At 35.5% G+C, this 21,460-nt stretch overlaps 2 protein-coding genes across 5 annotated transcripts; one reads left to right on the top strand and one right to left on the bottom strand.

Moving 5' to 3' along the window:
- Positions 1-247: 247 nt before the first annotated feature.
- On the top strand, positions 248-14,608 carry LOC144543768 (nuclear pore complex protein). Of its 4 annotated transcripts, XM_078292163.1 has the most exons (26): positions 313-475; positions 736-886; positions 1,431-1,713; positions 1,965-2,034; positions 2,170-2,285; positions 2,509-2,540; positions 3,165-3,290; positions 3,658-3,816; positions 4,083-4,175; positions 4,545-4,712; positions 5,168-5,266; positions 6,971-7,218; positions 7,696-7,753; positions 7,917-8,008; positions 8,269-8,400; positions 8,619-8,741; positions 9,615-9,713; positions 10,248-10,430; positions 10,815-10,989; positions 11,228-11,384; positions 11,811-12,013; positions 12,514-12,655; positions 12,972-13,132; positions 13,602-13,718; positions 14,049-14,152; positions 14,412-14,608. In XM_078292163.1, the coding sequence occupies exons 1-25, from the start codon at positions 390-392 to the stop codon at positions 14,124-14,126; spliced, it is 3,351 nt and encodes a 1,116-aa protein (XP_078148289.1). In that variant the 5' UTR covers positions 313-389; the 3' UTR covers positions 14,127-14,152; positions 14,412-14,608. The 4 variants fall into 4 exon arrangements, with proteins under 4 accessions (XP_078148290.1, XP_078148291.1, XP_078148289.1 ...); XM_078292164.1 differs by having other exon boundaries at positions 248-475; positions 1,485-1,713; positions 14,049-14,546; XM_078292165.1 differs by having other exon boundaries at positions 257-475; positions 742-886; positions 1,485-1,713; positions 14,049-14,546.
- Positions 14,609-14,707: 99 nt separating this feature from the next.
- On the bottom strand, positions 14,708-20,989 carry LOC144543770 (sugar transporter ERD6-like 7). The gene is made up of 18 exons (XM_078292166.1): positions 20,730-20,989; positions 18,577-18,639; positions 18,301-18,390; positions 18,136-18,195; positions 17,971-18,036; positions 17,705-17,770; positions 17,530-17,605; positions 17,379-17,443; positions 16,901-16,993; positions 16,686-16,766; positions 16,489-16,573; positions 16,318-16,364; positions 16,009-16,071; positions 15,642-15,701; positions 15,496-15,549; positions 15,317-15,376; positions 15,110-15,224; positions 14,708-14,986 (listed from the first exon to the last, which is right to left on the bottom strand). Exons 1-18 carry the CDS (start codon positions 20,877-20,879, stop codon positions 14,859-14,861), a joined length of 1,422 nt encoding a protein of 473 aa, XP_078148292.1. The 5' UTR covers positions 20,880-20,989; the 3' UTR covers positions 14,708-14,858.
- Between the last annotated feature and the right edge of the window lie 471 nt (positions 20,990-21,460).

The following is a 21,460-nucleotide window of genomic DNA, read 5'->3' as shown; positions in this document are numbered from 1 at the left end:
GGTGGAAAGAAAAATTAAATTTTGTTATAAGGGATTTGCAATTATACATCACTGCTTATTCATAAAAATCAAATTAATAATACTTTTAAAATAATTAAAATTGATTCTATTTAAAAAAAAAAATCCTACCTGTTAAAATAAATGAGAAAAAAAATTGAAAGAGTTGAAAAGGAAGTATATCATATAGAAGTATTAAGGAGTAATAAGAAAATTAATAAGGGCTAGAGAAGAAACAATAAATTAAACCTAAATCTAAGGGTGAAAATGTGAAATGAATATCTAACGGCGGAGTTCGAAAAGATCCGACCTGATAACTCTTCTCCTCCCGAGTCCCGAGCACCACTTTCCCGGGTTTAGGGTTTAACTGGCTTCCTATATCGATACCAGCAATGGAGATGGAGATGGAGGTCGATGCGCCTCCAAGCCTCTTCGATCCCACTAACGACACCCACAGAGAACAGTACCGCCGCTACAGGTTCGCCTTTTCTTCTCGCCTTTGTGTTTTTTTTTTTTTTTGGTTCTCAGTACTCTCTGAAGAAACTCAGCTTCTGTATCAATCTTAGTTAGAGTTTAATTAATGAAAAAAACAGTGGTATCACAGTGTGAGAGTTAGTCTTTTTTCGGATTCAAATAATGTACCCTCCAGGTCTGGTATAAGAACTTTGTCATTACATATCTATGAAAAATGTGACATGATTTATTTTTAGCCTTTTGTATTTGTTCTAACCTGTAAAGGCACAGGAGAAGGCAATCTGCCTCATCCAATGTATCACCCCTCCTACAGGGCCCTGTGTCCAGATTCTCTGACGCGAGTCTCTTATACGAAGGAAATACAATACAAAGGCGTCCTAACTCGGCTTTACTTCTGGAAGAGATTAAACAGGAGGTATTACACTATCACTGTTATGTGTTGTACTATGATTTTCTACTCGTGTAGGTGTGTGAACCAGCTGGTAACAGGATGAACTGTCTGGTCTTACAGCAATCTCTGAGCTGAACTGAAGTAAAACAAAATGCTAATTTTTCATTCCCTTAAATAATTAGCGTAGGAATTACTGCTATTTTTTTGCAGCTGTCCCAAGCAAGGATAGAAATAGTGGACTTCTGGCCTTTGAAACTTGAATTACAGATTATTGCTGAGAGTATAAAGTAAATTCCTGAATGAGGTGCCAGAGAGAGACTATAATCGTTCTTTTCTTTCTATTTATATATGATTTTCCATCTTCTACAAATTTTTGGTAAATCCTGTTCCATCTAAATCATCACACTCTTCACAATTAGTGTAGAATTTATATGATTTCTTCCTCTTCTTCAATTCTCACGTAAATCCCTTTTCTAAATTACTACTGTCTTGAATGTAAGTAGAGTTGTGCTTGCTTCCTTATTTCATTGCATTCCATCTTTACTGAGCCAATAACTTAGTTTTTTAGTTGGAGACCGACGATGTTCATCTTTGCCGAGCCACTAACTTAGTTGTTTTTCAGTTGGAGACCGACGATGTTGATGGCATGGATGGAAATACCCCTTTAAATTCTGCAATGAGAAGGGCATCTATTGATAGTCGTGCAGCTGGTGAGTTCAGCTCCAGCTTTGGCCCTGCACGTCAGACAGGAAGGAACTCACTTCGACTGATCAAAAGCGAGGAAGAGGATCTGTCAGATGAAGGCTCCACCTTTAGTCTATTTGCCTCTCTTCTTGACTCTGCTCTTCAAGGTTTATGTTTCTTTGGCTTTGACGAGGATTATAATACCACCTTGTTGTAGCAATCCAAGAATTATTGCGGCATTCACCGCTTATTTCTATTTTGGCCTTAGATTATCCTCTATTTTCGTAGCTAAGGACAGAGAAAATAAAGGTCTTGTATTATCTCGAACCAATTCATACTCTTTTGGGATCAACTGGTACAGTTTCTTTAATTATTCGGTGGATTTCCATCTAATTTTTTCAATTTATGGTTATTGCAGGTTTAATGTCATTTCAAGATTTGATTTTACAACTTGAGAAAACATGCCGAGATGTGTCTGAATCGATCAGGTGCTTGTTAAATCTATAAATTGACTAGAGCACCTAGGAAGTGTCACTAGCCTCTTACTTGTGCAAATGCTGAGCTACTCTTAGATTTTTTTTTTCTTTTACATTTGATATTGAAAATGTAAATTTAAAATTTAGGTTTGGTAGCACAGTGAGGCACCGGGTTGTTGAAGACAAGTTCATGAGACAAAAAGCTAAATTATTAATTGATGAGGCTGCTTCTTGGTCACTGTTTTGGTACCTATTTGGTAAAGGTGCGTAATTTGAAGTTGTTCTGTTACTGCAGTAGGTTTGCATTTTTGTTGAGAGTTCTCAAGCTCTACAATATAAGGAAAAAAAGGAGAGCTTGGGGAACTTGAAAATGGCTAATTTGGAGGAAATCGTAATGGCACACAAATGCTAGTCCAGATTTTCTTGTAAAGTCAGATTTATATAGTTGCCTTCTTAACTTTATTTATTTTTGTGTGCATTTTTCAGCAATTGATGAACTTCCTGAGGAGCTACTACAGGTAATTAATAGAAAGTTGCTGAGTTTCTTTGTACCGGGCATATTTGAAATTTGCCTCCTGATGTTTCAAAAGTTTCTTCTTGTGCTCATCACAGGAAGTTTTTCTCAGGAACAAACATATATGAAAGGGATCCTTCTCAGTTCTCACTTATGTAATTGAACAAAAAATATCTCTTTCTAAATGGCTTATTCCTTCCGTACAGCCGTTAGATGATTTTCGTTTTGGAAAAAAATGCTGAAAAGCCAGTTTCATTATTGAAACAAAGTGCTGGGTATTAGATGCTTATACCACCTGTTATGAAACCTGCGAATATACTACTATTAGGTCCGTATGATTAAGAGATAGTTTGCTGCTGAACTTGCAATTATCCTGTTTGCCCCTGTAAATAGTGAAATATTCCTCGTTCTTCTAAGAACTCAATAGGATATTAACACTGCTTTGACAGGTTTTGCAATAATTGCATCTCAACCTTTCAATATTCAGTGAGGAATAAATTAAATTATTAATTTTTTAATTTTTTGCCTCCTAAATAAGCGGAAGGATATTTTTTTTGTCTTTTTTTCTTTGAAGGGTTGAAAAAGAGTTTATTTGAACTAATTGAATTTTTAATATGGTTGTAAACAGTCCCCACCGACTTCGCACCAACAAGCATGCCAGTTTGTCAGAACAGACCTGACGGCTGAGGCTTGTGTTCGTACTGTATTGTGGCTAGAAGGGCTTGCTTCTGAAGCTCTTGATTTGGAGAAGAAGGTACTTTAACAAGTTTTGACTGGAGAAATTGTATACACCCCCTGTTCTATCACTAAATTAAAGAACACCATACCATCAGTTTTTACTGTTAATTAAGACAAATAGATAAGTTAAAAATTTCTTTTAGATAGCCTCAAAACTTTGACCATTGGAGAAGTGAATCAGGGCTAATCTAAGTTCTATGGAAGGTTTTATTTTGGTTACTTGTTATAGTTAACCACATCACTATAGTGGGAATGTAAACATGCAAAGGTTAGGTATTGGCATAGCATTTTAAACAGTTTCATGATGCGTTGAAGGCTTTTATTTGCTAGTAATGAAAGAGAGGCCTCTAAGCGGAAATAATTATATTATTTTTATGTGGTAGGTAAGAGGGTCCCATGTTGGTTCATACCTCCCAAGTTCTGGTGTATGGCATCACACACAAAGGTTTCTCAGGAGAGGGAATTATGATCCTGCTGTTGTACAACATGTGGATTTCGATGCCCCGACCCGTGAAGAAGCCAAACTCATTTCTGATGACAAGGCAATTTTTTCTAATCTGATCGTATTTCGTTTGATTTCAGCTTTTCTCCCTAGTTTAGTCCACACCAAATGTAAAACAGACAAATATGATTGTACTTACCCGGTTTGTACTGGGACCTAAGATTGCTATCCTTTCTCGGAAGACTCAGTTGTGAGCCTTGGCATTGCTTCAAGTTATCCTCTTAATGTATTGTCTAATTTAAAAATGTGTTAGATTATGTAATTAGTATGTTGTTGTACTTAATATTATTATTTTATGGGGAACAGAAACAAGATGAGTTACTGTTGGAGGATGTGTGGACTCTCCTAAAGGCAGGAAGGTTGGAAGAGGCTTGTGAGCTGTGCAGTTCTGCTGGTCAGGCATGTTTCATTCTTTTCTATTTTTCATTTTTGTAAGACTTGCTATAAAGTTTGGTACTTGCCAGTACTAGTTACAAGAGGCTCATTATATAAGATGATGTTGCATTGATGTTTTAGGGTTTAGTGTCTAATTGGCTCATAACCTGTGGCACTGACTCAATTCACCCTGCCCATGGTTCAAAGAACCCTGACATGGATCTGGCCTTAACCTGATGGTTCAGTCTAAGCCAAGTTGAATCCAGATCCTGTCAGGTTGACCCATTAGGTGTAGGTCAACTCTGCCAACTGAACCAGTATGCTCTTCTTGATAAGTTGATTCTGGTAGGCACTAGCTCGTTTTGCATAATTTGCGTGAATACACTAAATTAGGCATGGAGAGCTGCTACACTCTGTCCCTTTAGAGGAATAGACCTCTTTCCCTCTGTTGAAGCCATGATGAAAAATGGGAAGTCGAGAACTCTTCAAGCTATCGAGTTAGAAGGTCGAGTCGGGCACCAGCTTCGCCTCTGGAAATGGGCCTCCTTCTGTGCATCTGAGGTAATGGGTTTCTCAGAGTTTTTGTACCTTGTACCTATACAGGTATTGTGCTCCGCCAAACACATAAGACTGTCGGTTGACCCGATCTGGCATCAGATTCTTTTTCTCTGCACTGTCCTTTAGTTTACTACCTTTGTTTGATTTTTTTTTTTTTTTTTTTTGTTGGTCCTAATTTACCTTCTAAACAAAAGGTTTTGCAAAAAAAAAAAAATTGTTACAAAACAACTCAAATAGCACCGAGGCTTAAAAAAATGTTTGTCCTCTTGAATGTTTTCTGATAAACTGGGTCCTATATTAGGCTACAATATAGAATTTTAGCTGGAAACAGAAGTTATTATCCCAACAGACTTGAGCCCATTCTTGGTAGACTGTATACAGGCTGACTGACACAAATCATTATACATTTAAATGACTGCTCTGTAACATCTTTCTCTTTCGCATTCATTTTCTTGAAGAAAATTTCTGAGCAAGATGGTGGAAAGTATGAGACAGCTGTCTATGCAGTTCAATGCAGCAACTTGAAACATGTATTACCCGTCTGTACTGATTGGGAGGTACTTCATTTATTTTCTTACTTTTTTTTTTTTTCCTCTCTCAACATGCAAGGGCTTTTTTTGGAAATAACAACCAGTTACTTGCCCCTTTCCCAATTTACTTCCAGGGATCGTCTTTGATAGGTCCACTCAAATGTTATTTCAATGTTCTGTTAGTTGTTCTCAATATTAGGTTCTGTTGTGGCTCTGTTAATGTAAAGTTTAAGAATTATGGCTATTAGTAGTAGTTCAAGTTGGAAGTTTTGTTGTGAGTTTAGCACAGGATGGTTACTGAGTTTCCATACTAGTTGCAATCCGTTTTTTTATGTTTAATGAAATTATGTCTAGGATCATTATCAATGGATAAATATGTAGAGAATGGTTACGACTTACGATTCATGTCCAAAATATCTTCTTCTTTTAGGGTGTGCTCCACAAATTGGTCGTGTAATGGAAAGGAAAAGGGAAGGGAGGGAAGCGAGTTCACTTCCTTAACACCCCAAATCGGAGGTGAAATAATTTTGCTGCAATCTTCTTTCCTATGGATATTAACCTTACCTTCATGTGATTGTCACTGATTTGCTCATCACCTATTGCATTACTGATGAATAAATACATAAATTGTTCATCATCAAGTTCCCACAACGGGATTGGATTCATAGCGCCCAAAGCTTTCACAGCTGCTTCAATCCGAGTAGTAACCAATATTTTGCTACCTATCTTACCAACTCTTAAAGGGACAAATAACTGCTCTTGTTCCTGTCCAGTAACCCCTTTATCACACCAAACATCATCCAACACCAGAAAATATCTTTCTCCTCTTAATTTCTCTTGAAGTGCTGATTGTAGCCCTTCTAGGCTACCAAAATTGGGACACTTTTGAATATGGGGCATGGACTCTGTTATTGGAATATGGGGCATGGGTGGGTTGGGAAAGACTACCTTGGCACAATATGTTTGTGATTATGAGAGAGAAGTCAAGTACTTCTACCGTGTCATGTGGGCTCATGTTTCTCAAAAGTTTAGTGTTGACGTCATTTTGAAAAATATTTGGGAGTCCGGTTTTAAGGAAAAGTGTCCCGATTTTGGTAGCCTAGAAGGCAAATTAAGAGGAGAAAGATACTTTCTGGTGTTGGATGATTTTGGTGTGATAAAGGGGTTACTGGACAGGAACTAGAGCAGCTATTTGTCCCTTTAAGAGTTGGTAAGACAGGTAGCAAAATATTGGTTACTACTCGGATTGAAGCAGCTGCGAAAGCTTTGGGCGCTATGAATCCAATCCTGTTGCAGGAACTTGATGATGAACAATTTATGTATTTATTCATCAGTAATGCAATAGGTGATGAGCAAATCAGTGACAATCACATGAAGGTAAGGTTAATATCCATAGGAAAGAAGATTGCAGCAAAATTATTTCACATCAGTCATCCCCCTTCCCTCCCTTTAATGTACCCCTTCTGGAGCACACCTTAAGGTAATTTCTTGGGTTGTAGCTGGACATTAGAATATTAAGCAGCATGAACCCTAAGTCCCTAACTTTCATTCCATGTTCTAGAAAATTGCCCCTTCAGGACATTTACAACAATATTCACCACAAAATGAATTATGGGCATTGATGTACATCCAAATGTAGTGTTCATAGATCTCTTTTGAAAATTAAAAGAGATTGGTTTTTGTTTGCAACAATGACTTGACTTTCTCTTCTGCATTTCACATTTTATTTAGTCGGCTTGTTGGGCAATGGTGAAGTGTTGGCTTGATGCACAAGTAGATGTGCACCTATCCCAGCTTCAGAAAGGTGGTGGTGCCATTGGTTATGATAGAAGATCTAATGATGATGAAATGAGTGGATCTTTGTCAGGAGGTAGCGAGCACATGTCACTCCCACCAGTGAGCCCTGGGAGCTGGCCATACCAGATTCTGGACCAACAGCCACGTGACATGTCCTCCCTTCTCCAGAAGCTTCATTCCAGGTAATTACTTTTGTATGGTAATTAGCACTACTGGTTTTTTCTGAGTCCGCATCTGCTCCTGTAATAGTCATCATGCTGCTTTCATAGTTGTCATGGTCCTTCTGGTCAAAATCAAACGGTCCAGATTACATCTTGATTTTCGATAATTTTTTTTTCTTATTACCTGATATGAACTTCAAATTTTGATTGGATGGACCATGTACAAACTATGGCACATTAATGCCATCACTTCTATGGCAGTGGATGTGGAGTCAGTTGGGACTAGCTATGAGGTTGGTTTTTGTTTATATTTGAGTACTGGGATGCTCTAATATAGCCTTAATCCCCATGGTTTTGTCAATGAGTTGTAAAATTAAAGGTTCAAAAGAAATGACAAAATTATGAACTACGAATGAAAATATCTCATTTGGTAAAAAGAAAGGAAGAAAAATTATGCAAATAAAAGGGTTTTAGTAACTTCATTGTTGTTTGACACAGTGACATGGTTCATGAGGCTGTATCTCGATCATGCCGAGAGCAACATCATCAGATTCAGGTATGATATTTACCTGGCCTTATTTTGCATTTCTTGTTGTCTATTAACTTCCACTTGCACCAGTTGATATTCCTCTGCGAAAGAAAACTTGTCAGCTTTTGCAATGGAAAGCAGGACTTCCTTAGCTCTTTTAAACTTGATGAGGAATATTTCCTTATGTTAGATGCGTTTGATGCTTGGAGACGTGTCAAACCTGCTAGATCTTCTCTGGTCATGGATTTCTCCTTCAGAAAGTGATTGGGATGATAATCTCAGGTGTGTACAGATTCTTACCATTTTTTCTAGAATCTTCATATATGACTTACTGGGATTTGCTTTCCTTGATCAAAATGTATTTTCAAATCTTCAAACAGAACCAACTGAAATGCAGAGCTTTGATCATTCTAAACGGTTAAATGCTTGCACAGAATATTGATTGCAGTATGTTGATCCTCAGTAAACAACTCAACAACCAAAGACTAAAGTTTTAACTCTTTGGTCTGCCGCTGACAGTGAATTATGTATGATTCATTTAGGCCCCCAGGGGACCCAGAAATGATGCGCTTCGGAGCCCACTTAGTACTTGTTCTTAGATACATCATTGATGTTGAATTAAAGGAAGTTATTAGAGAGAAGCTTGAGACAATTGGTGACCGCATCCTCCACTTGTTAGTATCCCTCAACCTTTTCTCGCGTTGTATTACATTCATAAGAAATCAAGAAAGGAATTAATTGTCTGCCACTGTTGTGTGACCTACGCCTCTCTTGCATGCAAAATTTTATGAGATGTAATAGGTGGTATCTTTCCAGAATGAATTTGTTGTCATGTCTCAAGTGTTCAGGTAGTGTGTGAGATAATGATCAAGATTATTTGACTGAATTTCAGGTATGTCATGTACTTATTTTCTCAACAACACGAGGAGTGGGTTGGTGTTTACGCATCTCAACTTGTACGCCACTTGTGTGTTGACTTATTTGTTCAAATGATGGAGCTTAGATTAAATAGCAGGTTTTCCCTCCTTTTCTCTTTCTTTCTCTCCCTTTCATTTTCTTTTACAACTGCTTTTGGTCTTTTAGCTTAGTCCTTTGGGATTGCTATGGAAAACAACTCCATTTGTCTTGTTATATTGGGTAACTGGTAATCAGCTCAATCTTGTGTTTGAACAAGATTGAACTAATCAAAACGTTTTTTTCTAGCCCCCGGAACAAACGACTTGGTTTTCCGATTTTCAAAGTCCAAACAGTCGATCCAAACCGTTAGATTTTAATCTATATTAAAATGTGCTCGGAGACAAAATTTTACATTTTTTGGAATTTTTTTACTATTTATTAAGATGGTTTGAAAATTGCTGTTTTTCAATGATGCAGAATTTTAATAAAAACAGCGTTTTTCAAACCATCTTAATAAATAGTAAAAAAATTCCAAAAAATGTAAAATTTGGTCTCCAAGCACATTTTAATATAGATTGAACGTCTAATGGTTTGGATTGACTGTTTGGGCTTTGAAAATCGGAAAACCGAGTCATTTGTTCCGGGGGCTAGGAAAAAACGTTTTGAGCTTAGCCATTCTCTCTCTCTCTCTATATATATATAATACACTCTTTTTTATATGGAACCGAAACTCTCGTTAAGGAGATTGGTTTGAGCAGTTTAGATTTGTCATTTGAAGCCAATTCGATAAAATTTTGGAGGCCGGAAGCATATTATTAATATACTAGAGGAAGTGCGTTAGCTGTACTCATATATGTATATATTTATACGAGACAAACCTCAGGAAGCACTAAGAAGTAGAAAGAGGGGCTAGAAAAGGAAAAAACCATTGAATTGCATATAATATCCTGTAATTGGTAAAAAGATTAATTTTAGTTATTTTCAATGACAGAATGAGTGTGAAACACAAGCTCTTCTATTCAGCTGTGCAGTACTTGCCTTTTTCTTCTGAGGATAACTCCAAGGCATGCTTTGAAGAAATCATTGACAGGTTTGTTTATTTGCTCACATATTGATGCCAGCATTTGCAGAAATTCAGTATGGGATGTGCTGTGTATTAGTACTTCTGAGCATCACAATCTTAATTGCTGAAAAAGGGGAAAAACATAAAAGTATATTTATAAGTATTTCAATCTCTAATTTGGCACTTTATTGGTTGCTTCTGTAATATTTATGCACTATTGGCACTGGACCATAGCTGGTCTGGCACTCTCAACTGCTTGGTTATTTTCTTTGAATGTTCTGCTTCTATTATATACTTGTATTTTTTTGCAGAAGTTGGGCTTAAGTCTTCAAATTTAGTTTTCGTGAGAATATACATGCTTATTTCTGTACTAATGTACTTGTGATGTACTAGTTATTAAGGTGATCAGTGGTAGAGGCAGCACAGTTATATAAAATCTAATAGAACGTACATTTTTGTATCGCTAATCTAGCAGTCAAGTGCTATCTACACAAGTGAAAAGGTGTCAGCTGTGAACATACCATAATATTGGTTCTAATTTGATAAATATTACTTGTTCAGAGTTCTTTCGAGATCAAGGGAGACAAAACCGAGCAAAAATGATGCTGATGTGGCAGAGCATCATAGGTTGCAGTCTCTAGAGAAGGCCATGGTTATTCAGTGGCTTTGTTTTACACCTCCTTCTACCATAAAAGATTTTCAAGGGATTAGTGTGATGCTTCTTGTCAAGGCACTGATGCACAGGTTTGTGAATTGATAGCTTCTATTTAGCAGTATCAATCAAGTAGTATTTGCCCTTGTCTTGATATTTAGGCATCAATTGAGGGCTCAAGTTGACTACAATAACAACAACAACAACAACAACCAAGCCTTTAGTCCCAAACAAGTTGGGGTAGGCTAGAAATGAAACCCAACCGGAGTAATAATGGTGCCAATAATAATACTAATAATAACAATTGAGGGCTCAAGTTCTGTTAGGTAAAATATTAAATAAGGTACAAAATGGGAAATAACAGATGATTTTGGTGCCCAATTTCTTAGTACCATATTTCTTATTTGATTACTGTTATCATCATACTATTATCAGCAAGTAAATTGACAAGCTTGTTTAATTTTCTGGTGGTTCAGTAATATACTGTTCAGAGAGTTTGCGTTGATATCAATGTGGAGAGTCCCTGAGACACCAATCGGAGCCCACAAGCTGCTTGCGTTTTTGTCAGAGCCTCTCCAGCAACCAAAAGATAATCTTCTTTCGTTAAATGATCCAGATGTTTCTGATAATTTGCATGAGTTTGAAGATTGGGTTTGAGCTCTCTCTCTCTCTCTCTCTCTCCACTTTCCATTTTTCCCTACACGTGTTTTCGAAACAAAAGTGAGCCAAGCTGGAGCACAGTTTTCAGTGCAGGATGTCTAAATTTTGAGTTAGCTTGGTTCGCTTTCGAGCTTTAGATATTTGCAGTCCCTTTGTGGATGTGAACTGCAAAAGTATCCTTGTTACTACAAGGTTGATGTGGTTGTCAATATTTTGTTGCAATTGACAGCATGCATACTATTCTTGGGATGCTACATACCGCAAATGGCTAAAGGCTGAGTCCGAGAATGGGGTGGTCCCACCTGATGATCTCTCATCAGAGGAGAAGGATGCCTCCATAGCTTTTGCTAGGCAGACTTTGAGTTCAGCTCTCCCTCTTTTGATTAGTAAGCTAATACAACATATTTTGTTTAAGTAGATTTTGCGCAGAAAACATTTTTTCTTGTGGGGGGAGGGGGGGTTGGGTCAGCAAGCCCAAAATCATCATGTCTACAGTTAGAATGGTGGAGCAGCATGAGTACTATTACAAAACCAAGAAGTACCATGTATAATACTACAGAAATAATAAATATCAGTCAATCACTTCGTCATATTCTTTCTAAAATATGGAGGGTGATTAGTAGTTTGATATACTTACAAGGAAGCAAGAGGGGATTGGTGGGGCCCTGTGGCACCTATTTCTCTTTTTGCTGGTATACTGGATAATTTGAATTGCAATTGCCCGTCAGATATCCTTTTTTTTTTTTTTGTGTGGCTGCCAATACCTGAAGTTCTAAAATCACACACTAACATCTTCAAATTGTCATGTGTAGGAGAAGGGGATCCATGGTTGAGTGCAGCTCAGGAGTCCGCATATAATTCCACTGAGCATGTGTTCCTTGAATTGCATGCAGTTGCAATGCTGTGCCTGCCCTCGAGAGAATGCGTTGCACCAGATGCTACTCATTGCGCTGCTTTGACGAGCGCCCTTTACTCTTCTGTTAGTGAAGAGGTGGTCTTGCACCGCCAGTTAACTGTAAGAAACCCCCTTCCCCACCTTGCTGGCCGACCAAAATAAAATTGCAAGTTTCAAAATGCTTTGACATGAGCATTAAATTGCAATAAAGCTCCTCTGGTAAGGAGTTCATAATTCTCTACTGTTAGTCTGCCTATGTACAAGAAGTTGAATAAATCTATTAGTCTCTTATCTTAAGATACTTGAATTAGTGATTGTGGAATTAGAGTAGAAGTGACATGAGCAACGTTTGTTAGGATTTCCTTTTCGTCAACTTGACCAAATGTTTGGAGTGAACAGCAAACCAGAAAAATACTTTACAAGCTGAAGCTCAATTTTTGTAATTTCTCATATGAGTTGGTATTCTTTTTGGGTTATGTAAATTGCCATTGTTTTTTTTTTAATCATTTTCTTACTATGGGGTTTAATTGAACATTTTTGTTTGACTCTTGTATGAATTGTCTACTTTCTTGTTGAAGATATCTATCTAATTATTTGTTTAATTTATTTTACGTGGATAGGTGGAGGTTACAATCTCATCAGAAGATAGTTCTTGTATTGAAGTAATGTTGAGGTGTCTGGCTGTAGAAGGCGACGGCCTAGGCTTTCATGAAGCAAATGATGGAGGCCTCTTAGCCACTGTTATGGCTGATGGTTTCAAAGGTTATAGTCCTTGTTATTTCTTTTTCTTCCTTTGTGGAGATTTTTCCAGTCAAGGTCATATGTACATCCATATAAAACATATGGCTTTTTATTTCCCCCCTTTTAAATAGAAAGTTTTGGTAAACAGCTGCTGATGCTTTAGTCTACCCCTCTATATATAAAGGAGAATGGATGGGGGCAGTTTTGGTTACTTTTTGGAAAAAAAAAATATTGATAATGGTAAATTATGCTGTCTTATACAGTTATTTTTGTCCTTGTAGGGACACAGAAATATATTGCTCTTGTTTGACAACTTCTGAAACCTTAAATAATGCAGGTGAGCTGAATCAGTTTCAATTTGGAGTTGCTATGGAGATCTCGAGAATTGATGCTTGGTATTCTGACAATGACCACTTGATGGGACCCCCTGCTACATATGTTGTAAGAGGACTCTGCCGGCGCTGTTGTATACCAGAAACTATTCTTCGTTGTATGCAGGTGAGATTCAGATTGAGATGGTGCCATTCCAAATATCAAACCTTGTAAACCAGACCACTGAATTAAAATGCCAACCATCAATGCATATCTTGAAATCCATTGACAATGAATTAACTTGACAATCTTGAAAATTGTCAAAAATAATTTCTAATTTTGGAATTGGATAGTTATAACATGATCAATGCATATACACACATTAAAAATGATGCATGTTTTACCATTGAATGACTTGAAGTTTGCTATGTTCATATTCAATATCCTATGATGGAACTTGTCACTGAATCAATCTATATGGCTAGTAACATGTCTACAGATAAATCTATTTTAAATTCTTTGGGCTTGATTTTGAGAAATTTGTTAAGAATGTTGAGTTATCTGTTGTCAATGGATCCCAACCCACTACAAACTAAATTTGACAACAATTGGTCTCTTTCTCCCCACCCCCACCCCTCTCCATCTCTGTGTCCAGGTTGCAGGATATCTCTCTCAAGCTGGTGACTCGGTCGAGACTAGTGAAAAATTGATTGAGTTGGTTGCTTCCGCTGATTATGGAATCCTCCATTTATTTAGTCAGCGTCAATTGCAGGTACAATTGTAGAAATAATTGTTCAGATATTTGTAAATCTTTTTTTTTTTCTTTTAATTTTCAAAATTGAGCCTACCTCAACTTGTTTGGGACTAAAGGCTTGGTTGTTGTTGTTGCTAATTTTCAAAATTGAGCCTTATTAAGCATGGCATGCCCTGAAGGAGGGCTTGCTGCTTAGGTGGTGCATTTCTTGTTTTTTTCCAGATAAATGGTTGGAACTTTTATGAAAAATTAGATCTGTATACTGCCTATAATTTTCATTGGTTGTCTTTTATGTAAACAATTTTTAATTATTTTAAAGCCTTAAGAGTTTAAATATGCTTTTTGTAGGAGTTTTTATCACTTCAAAGGGACTTGATGCTACATCAAATGGTGCTTGAAGAAGAAGCTATTGCACTGGCTGCTTGACATGAGTTTATATATGTATTTCATAGGTATACATAAATTTAAGAGTATATTCTGTACTCATGCAACACTAGTTTTGGACATGAACTATACCTTGCGCCGGTACTGTCCAGTCCTATACTAGCACTAGAAGACATACTATTCATGTTCTCCCCAAAATTAATCCCAAGCCCAACGGTCACAAGAATATTAATAAATTCCTAATTAAGTGCTGTTTATTCACTTTGATCTTGGACATCAAATTTGTGTATTTCAAAGTTGATGGTAAGCATATTTTTCTATCTTCAGATGAACACCGAGAGCAAAGCCAGTGGTGTAATTAATGCTTCATTGGGTCTACTAAGAATTTTTGGTACTAGGTTTTCATGACAACCTCGATGTTACTTTGTTGAAATTAAGTTCTAGTTGTTGAAGCTCTTGCAAGTATGGGTGTTCTTTTGTGATTCTTCTTTCTCTTCTTACGCTCTTAACTTATTTTTTTCTTAGTTCTTGCTATGTTCTGCCAGATTTTTTTTCTTGCATTTTATTGTAATTGTACTTGTTCTGTCTCGTAAGAAGGAACATTGGAAAGATAACAAAACACATTGACAAAACTTGTTTTCCCCTGTTATAGAAAAGCATTGAAAGGTAGTAGTAGGAACCGATTTTAACTTGTGAAATTCCTTAAATAAAATCCCTGAATTATGCCAATGTCTCTTTAGAGGCCGAATTACAAGACTTGCAACTAACAAAAATTTATTTAGGCAAAGTGGGTTTCATGGATTCTTGAATCTCTTCCAATGTACTGCCTTTAGTTTCTGGTACGACCTTGAAAATAAACACAAGTCCTAGTGCGCACACTGCTGAGAAGATAAAGAATGTTCCTGACAAAATAGAACAGTGTCAATTTAACTAGATTTTTCGTGTCCTAATTTGTCAATGTGAATATTTGAAAAATGCTCTGTTTAATTTGGGAACCATGATTTCCGAAAGAGTTAAAAACTCACCATGCGAACTCCAGCTCATGAGAAAATTGAAGAAATATGAGACTACCCATGAACCAAACCAACTCATGATCGTTACCAAGCTTCCCCCTATTCCTTTTATGTGAATTGGGAAAATCTGCAAACGCACATTATGTTTGTAAATGTTTGTATTTCCAATGGACTAAACAATCTTTCAAACTACGAGTTAGGGATGAATTGTTGTTTTACCTCCGACATTATAACCCAAGGAATACCACCCATTCCAATCGAAAAGGTTCCAATGTAGACCTGTTTCAGTAGAGAAAATCAACGGTCTATGTATTTCAAGTATTTTGGAAACCCATTTTTTGTGCATGCATTTAAACTAGAACTGTTAAATATATTTTTTTTGTTGCTTCTTGACGTACCAGAATACCAGTTAAAGCAAGTCCAGGGGAAAACTCTGGATAAATTCCATGACTCTGCTAGCACAAATAAACATTACATTAAGCCCCTTGAGAGAAGTAGTTTTTGCCGAGTCTAAAAGGAAAAAGAAAAAGAAAAAAAGACATGCCTTCAGATAGAAGGAAATTGCAGTTATGAAAGAGCCAAAGAATAACCCAGAAGCTGAAATCTGAAAAAAGAATTTGATGTTGTTAGAATTTTTTATTAAATGGATTTATTTATCATGAACCAGTGTGGAGAAAATTCTGTAATATTTCAGGGAATGCCTTTGATCAGCAGATTTTACAAAAAGCCACCTACTGCATGATAGTTTGATGATAAAATTTTGTAGGTTGACAGTTCAACAAGTATTTACTGTAAGCTGGCCAATCTTACCTAGTTTGAGATTCTATCTTAGTCTAGAGTCTTGACAATCTTTCTAGGTATTTTTCAAATATAATACCAATAATTTTTTTAAATCCGCTTTATTTTCGTACCATGAGGAGAGGCCTTCTTCCACTTCTGTCCATCAACACTGCTGCTAATAGTGTTACAGGTACCTATTAAAAATAATCAATTAATATAAGGGCCATAAGAGTTGCTAATATATAAGAAGGTTTAAATAGCGTTTATCGCGTCATAGCGGAACGGTAAAAAAAATGGCGCTATGTCCATATAGCGCGGAATAGCGTGCTATAGCGCCGATAGCGCCATAGCTTTTATGGTCCAAAAACGCTATAGCGTTACTATAACGCGCTATTTAGAACCTTGAATGAAACTTAAAAATATGACAAGATTCACATTACCTGAAAGCATGCAATCAAAATTGTTCCTAGGTTTCCTGATGCAAAGCCTACAAATTGAAATTGAATCTTTGTTTTAAGTTTACATTTTTTTTGGAATTTTGGGTTTCCTTTCTTCTTCTTTTTTTTCAATGAAAAAAAGGAAGAAACAAAGATTTAATCCTAACAAGTTACCAGCAGATTTAAATATTTCACTTGCATAAAAGAGGATTCCATTTACGCCTCCAAATTGTTGGAAGAACATCAAGCCTACTCCAACCTGAAAAAAGAGAAAAAGAAATCAGATATTTCTTATTTCTATTTTCATTTTTCTTTTTTTCTTGGATCTTTCACCAGTTGCGCCTTGGAACAGCACGAAGAAGTTAGCTTACCGTAACCGGACGAATGTATTGTCTTTGAAATGCATCTTGTATCCTGGCTTTTGGCACATTTTCATTTGTTGTGATGTATTCCTGTCACACAAACAATACAACTTATTACTAATATGCATAATGTGGCTGTTTAGTAAGCTTTACACACTGACATTCATTCTTTGATAATAAAAAAAATAATAAAAAACAATGGAATGAAAGGGCCAAAGTATTACCATAATTTCTGTGGCTTCTTCACTGATATCAGCACCCTTTCCACGGAGTTTTCGCAATGACGATTCAAATTCATTTTGTCGGCCTACCTTTGCCTACATCAGTTTTGGGTTATATATTAGCTATAATTTTAAAATTTCAATATTATGCAAATGAAATTTATGAATTTGGCCCCCTTAAAATGCACATTTTCTATATACAATGTGTGTATCTCCATAACATGAAAACAAGCAGTCTTATGTGCAACTCTTCTAACATTGCAATATCAAGTAAATTAACCTCTCTTCTTTTTCCTCATAAAATAACCTCACTACACTGAAATATCCAAAGCATTCAAACACTGGAGGGAGGAGGTGTAGCTTATCATGTTGTGAGGTTTTGCACAAAAGGACATAAATCCGAGTTTTTCGTACAATTTTGTATTTTTTTTTTCTTTCTAGCTATTGCAACAATAATTTGGAATTGCAGGTAAGAACTTACCAACCAGCGAGGTGACTCGGGGATGAAAGTGAGACCCACAAGGAGAATTATACATGGAATAAGACCTAATCAGAGTAAAGTTCCACTATTAGTGTTGTATATCATATTTCTAACCAAAGTATAATCCGAGGAGAAGAAAAAAGTATATAACCTGTCAGTACCAGCATGCGCCATGTGATAATGGTCCCGATTATATAGGTCATTGACACACCTAGGACAATAAACAGCTGATCGAAACGGATATTTTGCAATTTTGTTAGATTATTAATTTGACCTTTGGCAATTCTTATCAAGCTAGAGAAACAAATTAATAGTTATGTATATACCTGGTTTAGTGTAGTAAGCATGCCCCGAAGTGTTTTTGGTGCTATCTCTGCTATAAATACCGGTACCTGATACACCATGCATGCGCATAGTTACGAAACAAAATACTTGATCAGATTTTCATAAAGTACATGATACAATGACACCAATTGACTATGAATGACCCCATTTATGGGGTCTGTTCCTGCCAAAATAAAAATTCACTATAAATTATATCTTTAATTTGCATTAACATCAAAATATGAACATTAAGAATTCAACTTATTACCACGTAGGAGAAAACACCAACTCCATATCCAGTGCAAACTCGGCCGATATCAAGTGAAATGGGACCCTATATTATTGGAAAAATAAATTCAACAATATTAAGTTTTTCAAAAAAGAAATAACTATAAAACATGACACTTTTTTCTTTTGAAAAAGGTGCATTTACTTTGGCAAAGTAGATGGCAAGCCATCCAATAATACAAACAACAGCTGAACTGCTCATTGCCTGTATCAAAGAAGCAACATGAATAATTAGCCAAATTTATTAAAAAAATCTTAAAAAATATATAAGTGCTTGATATACTTATAAATTTTTAAATTTTGCATTCACCCCTTTGCGCCCAATGAAATCAGTAATACGGCCACTTGCAACAGCTCCAACTAATGCACCAATTGTCACAATAGAACCAAAAACTGAAAACTGCAAAGCTTGAAAATTAAGGCAAGCATTAGTTAACACAAATTAATTAATTAATTAGGTTTTCTTAAACAATATAAGTATCTCATATTTGCTTATTATATATAGGCCTCTTGATGTTGTCATGAATTTGCAAATTAATTAATATGATAATATAATCTTTGAGATGATGGTGAAATGTCTGTATACCTCCCCAAGAGAAAGGTTGAGATCTTCTCTGATTTGAGCCTGAGTGGTGGCAGAAAATCCAACCTTCAAGTCATGAAACATATAAAATTTAAATACAATTTTTGTATTAAATGCATTTCTTTAATTCAGAATTATCTCTTGATAAGTTGGTTCATCTTGCAGTTAAAGAGAGCATAGATATGTACCTAAAGTAGCTGTGATACCAAATACCTATAATATATATAATTTAAATTTGAACAAGCATAAATGCCATGCTTCTCAACATAATTAATACAGCTGTGTAGATGCGTAATACATGTGGCCATGTGAAACATGCGGGAAGCTGACGTGTTACTGTGTGTGAATTTCTATAATGAAATTAATTAAGAGGTTAGGTGTCATCTTTCATGCTCGGTTTAATAAAATGATAAAATAATAATAAACAAATGCATGCAAATGACCACAATAAGAATAAATAAGGACAAACATCCTAGCTAGCTTGAAAAACCTGTTTTTTTTATTCCAGTTCCGATCTGCAATAATTCAATTTGTAATTTTCGATCTCATTAATTGGTCCCACCGACCAGTGGCCACCGTGATGTCCATGTTAAAAAAAAGAAAAAAAGGTCAAATGAGACCAAAATCCAGACAACTCCTGATCTGAATAAGCCCTTTTTAAAGTATCTTTGAATTAAAAATTTGAAGATATTAAATCATTGTTTAGTACGATTTTACCCCATCCTCCAATTATGTCGGTACAGAGTACAGAGTACAGAGTACAGTGAAGCGCCTCAGATGCAGTCTACTGTGTACACCTACTCCAGTCGTAAACGACAAAAATAATATCCAAGATCATAGGCAATAGTATACACACTATATATATACACACACAAAGCATGCTTGTATTTTGCTCTGATGTAAATAAAAGAGACGGAAATAATTTTTTTTAATAAAGATGGCTGAAAACTAAAATGTAAAATGTGGTGAGTTGGATTTGAATCTAAGACATCTCAAATACAAAATAGAACTCTAAGCCTCAAATTAATAGACTACAATTAAACATTTGTTTATTATTGAGGGGTTGAACTATATAGAAATTTCTAAAAAAAATAAATTAATTAAATTTCAATAAAAATAACTAAAATTTTAAAATTATAGATGAGACTTAGCCACCTTTCCAATGTATTAAGATCCGCCGCTCCGTCAATTTGCTACAGTTCCACGACAAATTAAGATCTTAACTTCAAGATTTTGACAAAGATGATTATTGTTTGAATTGGTGCTACACATATTAAGTATGTTTGAATGAATGAAAATATAGCACTAATTTAGAAATAGTGTAATATTCTCATTTAGATGTGGACCAGATATTATTATTTTTCTTCTCAAAATATAGTGTTAGATTAATTAGCAAATTTTTTTATCTAATTAAAACACATTTTGTAGGAATAACATTTAGTACACTTTTAAAATTAATACTTATTTCAAATAATACAATCAAAATGCATTTGCAATGTTTTAAATAGGACAAAATTAACAGTTTTGTCATATTATTTAAATTAGTATTTTTCTAATTAATTACATTATTCTCACACAATGATCCAAATAATAAATACTATTCAAGATCCTTCAACGTCCCAAACACACTATTGAATTAATATGCAAGTACATCCAATGAGTTATATATGTTTTATATTTAGAATTCCTTTATATAACATTAAAAATATTAAATTAAGATAATGTTAAATTGAATGGAACAGAAAAAAAAAACTGAAGAAGTTAAATTATAATGGAAATATACAGTCAAATTCTTCTTTTTTGCACTTTAGTCCATCTATTTCATCCCACTATTTCATAATAGAGGTGAAATTAAAGAAGACTGAAGAGTGACTCAATTTCACTCTTCTACCATTTCAAACATGATAAACATAATTAATTGTACGGAATAAAAGCTTTTTTCCTTTTCCACTTTTCCACTAAGGGAGAGTGTTGTTCTTTCCTTAATTATATATGTCTATATATATATATATATATATATATATATATAGTTGATCCCCTCGTGCAAACCAGAATAAAACAAAAAAAATGCACTCTACTCTATTGTACTAAAACATACCCTGCTCGTGCTTTACAATAATATAAACTTTATTTAAGAAATTAGAAAAAAAACTTACAGCTACGCCAAAAACGAAGGAGCCCCATACGGAAACCGCGGTACAGAGGAGAACCATGCAAATGGAGCCTCCATTTTTGTCGTCCGAACAGGGGAACTGCTCTTCCTTGGCAATGAGAGGTTCCTTGCTGATTCTCTGGTCACCTTCCATTGACAAGTTTTAGTTTAATTTCCTGTTTTGTCAAATGAGGAAGGGATTTGAGAGAAGACTGACAAGAGAACGGCTCGATCCGATTAATTAGTCTTTGATAGTTTTGGTTCTACTTCTATGATCGATCCACAAGAGCACCGCTAGCTATTTATATACGACACTGGTCGTGGTTGGCTGAGGCTCTCATGACTTCTGCATCAGATCACAGTATAATTACGACAAATGTTGAATGGACTTGGTTTACCATTCAAGATACAAAACCATTAATTAATTCTATAGTAGTCGGGGCATAGCCATACTTATTTTTGTAATTAATAAATGATTCATTAGACTCTGTCTCAGTTTGAATGAAAGATGAAACAGGCGTAGCTTTGTATTGTACAGTCATCGGGGCCCACCGGTGTTAGACGTCGAATTGGCAGTCCTTGGCGTTTTCCTGATTTTGTATAAAAATCCGGACATGGACATCCCCCATGTGTTTTTTTTTTTTTAATTATTATTTTTTATTATTATAATAGAATCAATTTTAAAGTTTGGTTTTTATAAAAAAATAACTTAATCAATCTGCATTATTGATTTGG

This window comes from Carex rostrata, chromosome 25, assembly GCF_964058835.1.
Source record: "Carex rostrata chromosome 25, lpCarRost1.2, whole genome shotgun sequence".
Classification (NCBI taxonomy): Eukaryota; Viridiplantae; Streptophyta; class Magnoliopsida; order Poales; family Cyperaceae; genus Carex; species Carex rostrata.
The sequence above is the reverse complement of the archived record's forward strand: the minus strand, read 5'-3'. Positions and strand labels throughout refer to the sequence as shown.

Coding starts and splice junctions, on each gene's coding strand:
- LOC144543770 (XM_078292166.1), bottom strand. CDS start 20,879: ATGGAAGGTGACCAGAGAATCAGCAAGGAACCTCTCATTGCCAAGGAA. Junction 16,994..17,378: donor CCGAGTCACCTCGCTGGTTG/GTAAGTTCTTAC, acceptor AAACTGATGTAG/GCAAAGGTAGGCCGACAAAA. Junction 14,987..15,109: donor CATGAGCTGGAGTTCGCATG/GTGAGTTTTTAA, acceptor CTATTTTGTCAG/GAACATTCTTTATCTTCTCA.
- LOC144543768 (XM_078292163.1), top strand. CDS start 390: ATGGAGATGGAGATGGAGGTCGATGCGCCTCCAAGCCTCTTCGATCCC. Junction 2,035..2,169: donor GATGTGTCTGAATCGATCAG/GTGCTTGTTAAA, acceptor TTTAAAATTTAG/GTTTGGTAGCACAGTGAGGC. Junction 9,714..10,247: donor TTTGAAGAAATCATTGACAG/GTTTGTTTATTT, acceptor TTACTTGTTCAG/AGTTCTTTCGAGATCAAGGG.